Source organism: Merops nubicus, unplaced genomic scaffold (genome assembly GCF_000691845.1).
Source record: "Merops nubicus isolate BGI_N331 unplaced genomic scaffold, ASM69184v1 scaffold10972, whole genome shotgun sequence".
Lineage (NCBI taxonomy): Eukaryota > Metazoa > Chordata > Aves > Coraciiformes > Meropidae > Merops > Merops nubicus.
This window is the reverse complement of record NW_008594261.1, coordinates 4,683-10,853: the sequence shown is the minus strand read 5'-3', so window position 1 is coordinate 10,853 and position 6,171 is coordinate 4,683. Positions and strand designations below refer to the sequence as shown.

Below are 6,171 nucleotides of genomic sequence, written 5' to 3'. Positions count from 1 at the left end.
TAGGCCTGGACATTGGCAGAACACCTCTTAATACAATTGGTTGTTGCCATCCAATTTTCTTTGCTTGTATGAGAGCCAGGCTAACCACAAACAATCCTTTCTCCCAAGCAGCGTATCTTCTTTCGGCCTCTCTAAAACCATGAGAGTAAAATCCTACAGGTCAGGGGGTTGGACCCTCAGGGCCCTGTTGCCATATGTGTACTGACAAGGCAGACCCCCTTTCCACCTGAAAAGGGGCTGTAGGGTGGGTAGGGCCAAGGGCTTGGTGGGCTATTCCTTCAGAAATTAACAGTTGCATTGCTTCTTCATGAGAAGCAGTCCATTCCCATTTTACCCCTTTTCTTAGCAAATCATAAAGAGGTCTAGCAATGACAGAAAAATCTGGCATGTGTTTTCTCCAGAACACTAATAGTCCTAAAGCATGCTGCAGATCTTTTTTGACTTGGGCCTTTTAATCTTATCTAAGGAAGTGAGGGTGTCTGGTGGGATACATGTCATTCCCACCTTCCACTATATTCCCAAAACTTTCATTTCTTGTGAGGGTTTTTGGACCTTTTCTGGGGGAATTTGCAAACCCAATTTCTCCAAATGAGAGATTATATTCTGTTGGGTTGTCTATTTCATCTCCCTCCATGAGAATATCATCAATATACTGATAAACAGCTATGCCTTTGGCTTCTGATATTTTTTCTAGCTCCTGGGCTAAAGCATGATGAGCCAATGTGGGGTAATGTTTATATCCCTGGGGCAGTCAGGTGAAAGTAAATTGCTGACCCTCCCATGTAAAAGCAAAACAATCTCTGTCTTCTGGTTGCAAAGGTATCATAAAAAAAAACATCTTTAACTGCTATGGTTGCCATAATTGGATGAGCCTTTTCCTGAATTAGTCTTATCAATTCAGCCAGATTAGGGACTGTGGCAGTTAGAGGATTGGCTTTAGCATTCAGCCTCTGAAAAATCTGTTGTGAGCCTCCATTTCCTGTTAGGTTTTCTCCCTGGCCGAACCGGGAGTTAAAAGGAGAATGGGCATTTATCACCACTCCTTGCTCCCACATTTCCTGCATCGCTGGTTTGATCCTTTCCTTTGCCCCCAGGGGGAGGGGGTATTGTCTGACATTAGTTACTTTGCTAAATGGAAAAAAGGGTGCAGCTGAAGCAGTCTGATATTCAATTGCGGTGTTCCAAAAGTCAACAATAATCCTGAATCCTCCCACTGCCTTCCCTTAAGGGCACTCATCCCTAGCAAGCTGTTTGGGATGTTTCCAATCACTGTTACAACAGTGATTGCGTTTTCCTCTCCTGGTGACATTAGCTTTATTGGAGCAACATTCATAACTTCTGTCATCCCTAAAGCATTCAGGACACAAAAACATCACTTCATAGGAGCAACCCTGCACCTCTGTGCATCTTCCTCAGTCAGCACAGAAATCTGTGCACCAGTATCAACTAGAAAGTTCACTAGAAAGACCTGCAATAGCTGTAATAAAGAAAACTGTATTAGTCTTAGTGAGCTGTCAGATATAAATCCATCCTCCATCCCCCTGCTCACTGCTGGAGAATGGAGGTTCTAGTTTCCCAGCTCCTGGGGAAAAATTTCTCTTTTTTTACACTGCCTGTGTTCTCAGCAGGGGGGGCAGTGGGCTGGACAGGTGAGATTTTTTTTTTCCTGCCTCTTGGTTAGGTGGCAGCAGATTCCTGTCAAGATGTTAGCCTAAGTTTCAGGGTATCTGATTGTCCAAAGTCTCTGATGACAAGGTTGAGACAATATTCCTTTTCTGATTGATTCTTACATGTTGTATCTCTAAATAGTTCACCAATAGCCAATTATTCTCAAACCCTTAGCCCAGCACTGACTTCCTCCAGTATTGTAGCAGTAGCTCATCAGGGCATATTTGGACTGTATGGGGCAGGTTGCAAAGCCTCTCAGGACACATGTGCCAGGAGGTGCTCCGAGCCTTCAGTAAAGGCACCTCAGGATCACAAAGGCAGCTTTGGAGCTAACTCTGAACAGAGAGGGATTCCACCCAGCTGTAATTCCCCACCTCTGGCTGGGTCCTGTGCCTGCTCCCCCTGGTTCGTCATGTCCCTGCTCACCCAGAAGCAGTCCCTGAACCACACCTTCCGCATGATGCTGCTGCCACTGATACCCATGCTGTCTCATCCCATCCCTTTCACCCTGCAACAGTGTCTCCACCCTACTTGCTGTGTGGGTACATACTTCACTGTGCAATCCTGGGTCTCTGTTGCTTGGGAAACTGGGGCATGCTGCTCCTGAGGGTACCTCTTCCTATAGCAGATAGATGAGACCAGGGGGGACACAAGGCACAGTATCACTGTACCACAGGGAGAAACCCATTGATTGATTGCCAAACCAAATGGACCCACTTGGTTTCAGCAAAGACAGCTGTGATGCACACCCTCTGCTCCAACAGCTGCACAGCCATGCCCACACAACCCACAGTTTATTGAAATAACTAGAGTCAAATACAGAGGATTGGTGACATTTAAATCTCTAGCAGTTTAGACCAGTAACCATTGTCCTGAGGCACAAGAACAGTCATCTCTGAAAGAGCCCATCTTCCGAAAGCCAGGCACAAGGATGGGTTAGTCAGCAATTCTAGGGAATACTGTCACAGTATCAAACCATTAAAGAATTCTGTGAGGTCCAAGTAGTTATCACCTGTGATGAGACAAAGTAAACTGCTGCCCTAGTTATATACCTTCCTCTAACATCAGCTGCCTAGCAACAAAGAAAAACTCCAAGAGTGACCCTCAGCTCAGTCACAATGGCAACTGCAGTCTTAGCCACAGAATTCATCTGCTACCCCTAGTCTTAAGGGGAATTTGATCCACCCATAAGTTAGGATGCCCCCTGGTTTTTTTAGAGTTCCTTCAGTAAGCATGTGTCCAGGAGAGTTAAACAGCAGGTATTGCTTAAATAGCCAGCCAGAAAGGCATTAATTCAGAACAGAACATACAAGCCTTTTTACATGAAAACTTTTATTCTCATTGAGATCTGTACATTCAAGTCACACATACATCTCTGAGGGAACTGGAGTACAGGATCACAACAGGAGCCTGGTCTGTTTGAACAGTTTTAAGAGTTTATGCCTCAAAAGTAGCCAGGAAACTTGTGACTATTTCCTTCAACTTAGCTTCTGTCTGGTCAGAGATCTTCCCTTCAGTCCTGTTGAAAAAGTTTAATTAAGCTTCTGAAACAAAAATGGTCAATCTCTAAGGCAAAGAAAAAAAAAAACCACCTTTACAATGAACCTTTCAATTTCATAACAAAATAAGCAGATGAAGTAACAGATTTTGTTTGATGCATGAAACTATAACACTGGAAGTAACATAACATTCCTTCTCCTAAAAAAAAGTTAGTCCTGTGTAAGAACTAAGGTTTGTCAACAAATGCTTTCAAAATAGCTGTACATAGTTCAACAGGACTACATGTTCTATAAAGCTGTGCCTCAGAGATAGAAGGCAAATGTTGTGACTCATAACAAAACAAGCTAGGACTAGTTTACAGGACAGGACTATGGAAACACTCAGTCCCCAACAGTCCACTCAGCAGCATGGAAAGCAGTAAGCAGCACTTAATCCACAGTACTGTAACGGTTTTAAACCGCTTTCAAAAATAACAGTTAAGTGACTTATCTGCACTCCAGCCAGCAAGTCAATACCCTTGGGATGAAGTAAGATAAATCATCCTACCTGATCGTGGAGAGGAGGGCCTGGTGCTGGATCAGTACATGAGCTAGAAAAGCACTCTCAAATTTAGTAATTTTGCTTGGCTCCAGCTTGTCCAAGTGACCTCTTACACCAGCATAGATGACTGCAACCTGTTCCTCAATAGCCATGGGAACTGCAGAAAAGCAAGCATTCATGTCATTGGCAACTCTTACATTGGGACACATCAGTACTATACACAGTCCTTATTTCAAGATCAACTGCACATATACAACATGGTTCAAGTAAGTCTGAATTTACCATGTCCACAGAATGAACATGGCAAATGCTGCCACAAAGACCAACCTCATTAGCACAATAGGAAATAGGATAATATAAATAGGATAATATAAATAGGAAATACAGACTTGTTACCATCCAAGGCACTCACCATATTGTCCTTGTTTGAGAAGCTCTGTCAGACGTACACCACGGTTCAGTAGCTGTTGTGTGGCAGCATCCAGATCAGACCCAAACTGAGCGAAGGCAGCTACTTCACGATACTGAGCCAATTCCAGCTTCATGGTACCTGCCACCTATAACACAAGATACAGGGAAGACCGAGTTTAACTACCTTTTAAATGTGTCTAGTAGTTTGCAGGTTACCTTCAGCTGACAGTTGTCACAAGTCACTTTGCCTTGAATACCAGTCAAGTGAATCTCATGATTCTGACAGATAATTTCCAGAAATCCCACCCTCTTACTTGGCCTTTTAAACACGAGCATGTTATTCCTTCCCAAAACAGGCACAGTGGATATTAAACCTTTTTAGTTCCATATCTGGATTTAAAAAGTGTGATGTTAAGAGAAAATTCTCTATTTCTAGTTAGATCAGTACTCAGTCCAGTATACTGAAACTTAAGTCCTACATCCTTATGCAGATACTATTTTCTTTTCTCCCTTCTCTCAGCAGACAATGTAAATATCAAAGAGATCATGAAAGTTTGTTCTTATAATTTTATAACTCTAAGTAATCCAAAGCTTTCTTCCCTCTCTATTCAAACTCTTGAGTGAAATGGGTTGGAAAGCCTACATATTACTCATGTCTAGTGAAAGGAGGAGCAGTAGTTTCATACTTACTTGCTTCATAGCCCTGGTCTGAGCAGCAGAACCTACACGAGACACAGACAGACCAACATTGATAGCTGGACGGATACCTTTGTAGAACAACTCTGTTTCCAAGAAGATCTGTAGGAGAAAACTGTTTTATTATCTCAGTCAGAAGCCTGGAAGCCTCCTTGGAGGCTGGCATGTGAAGAAGTCATCCTACCTGTCCATCAGTGATGGAGATGACATTGGTTGGAATGTAAGCAGACACATCACCAGCCTGAGTTTCAATGACAGGCAAGGCGGTCAGAGAACCACCTCCAAAGGTATCATTCATTTTGGCTGCTCTCTCCAACAGACGAGAGTGCAGGTAGAACACATCACCTGGGTAGGCTTCACGACCAGGTGGACGGCGTAGCAGCAGAGACATTTGACGATAGGCAACAGCCTGTGTGGTATCAAGAAAGTTCTCAAAAATTTTAAATGAGCTACTGAAGTAATTTCTAAACATTAGGTGATCTTACAGCTACAAACACCAATGCTAGACTATAAGGCCTATAAACAATGTTTCCTGACCTGTTTGGATAAGTCATCATAGATGATCAATGCATGTTTTCCATTGTCTCTGAAGTATTCCCCCATGGAGCAGCCAGAATAGGGAGCCAGATACTGAAGGGGTGCTGCATCGGATGCTGTGGCAGACACCACAATAGTGTACTTCATGGCATCTGGAAAGAATTGGAGACACACACCACTGAGTATATTACCTCATCGTGCCCATAATCAGAAAATACAACACACATGTCAAGTACCAGATGCTGAAGCAAGCCCAGACAGCATCACTACGTTGTTACAGGGAAGAGCACCATACTAGATTAACATGTCCGTTAGGCTCAACTAACTCAAGAAGTTTCAAGAGCAACTTCACAGCAACTAATGTCTAACACTCACAGACTTCTTTCCCATTTAAAATTAAATGTTTCACTAGGACACACTTTGGTTCTAGAAGTAACTCAGTTTTGAAGTCTGTTATTTCCTGGCTTCTGCAAGGAGACGCCACCCTTTTTTTCATAGTACCAAACAAATTACTGTCTTTAAAATGGGTTCATTTTCCTGCTAGGTATGACTCTGCTTGACCAGCAGGAAAGAGGCAGGGTGTCTGATCTCTTACAAGCTGTTACATATGCAGCCTTGGTCAATGAAATCACTGTTTCTGAAAAGATGTTATCATGTAATCCCTTATGTTTGGGCAGTAAAGTCTCACCACTAAACTTGCAACTGTCATTCACATTGACTCACCTACATATGAAACAAATGCCAAGTCTATAAGTACTCACAAGCTAGTTTGTCATCAGGCCTGCCTGTCAAGAGGAAGCTCTCTGAACTCTGCTAAAA

General features: G+C 43.0%; 1 protein-coding gene across 2 annotated transcripts in view; it reads right to left on the bottom strand.

Annotated features, from left to right (window-relative positions):
• Window positions 1–2,960: 2,960 nt before the first annotated feature.
• ATP5A1 (ATP synthase, H+ transporting, mitochondrial F1 complex, alpha subunit 1, cardiac muscle) overlaps window positions 2,961–6,171 on the bottom strand; it is a 7,169-nt gene continuing 3,958 nt past the window's right edge. For both annotated transcript variants that reach the window (XM_008935705.1, XM_008935706.1), the window contains exons 7-12: window positions 5,353–5,504; window positions 5,000–5,224; window positions 4,810–4,917; window positions 4,121–4,265; window positions 3,715–3,865; window positions 2,961–3,187 (exon numbers count right to left, since the gene is read on the bottom strand). In XM_008935705.1, the coding sequence (XP_008933953.1) occupies window positions 3,106–3,187; window positions 3,715–3,865; window positions 4,121–4,265; window positions 4,810–4,917; window positions 5,000–5,224; window positions 5,353–5,504 (863 nt within the window). In that variant the 3' untranslated portion in view covers window positions 2,961–3,105. The remainder of the gene's footprint in view (window positions 3,188–3,714; window positions 3,866–4,120; window positions 4,266–4,809; window positions 4,918–4,999; window positions 5,225–5,352; window positions 5,505–6,171) is intronic.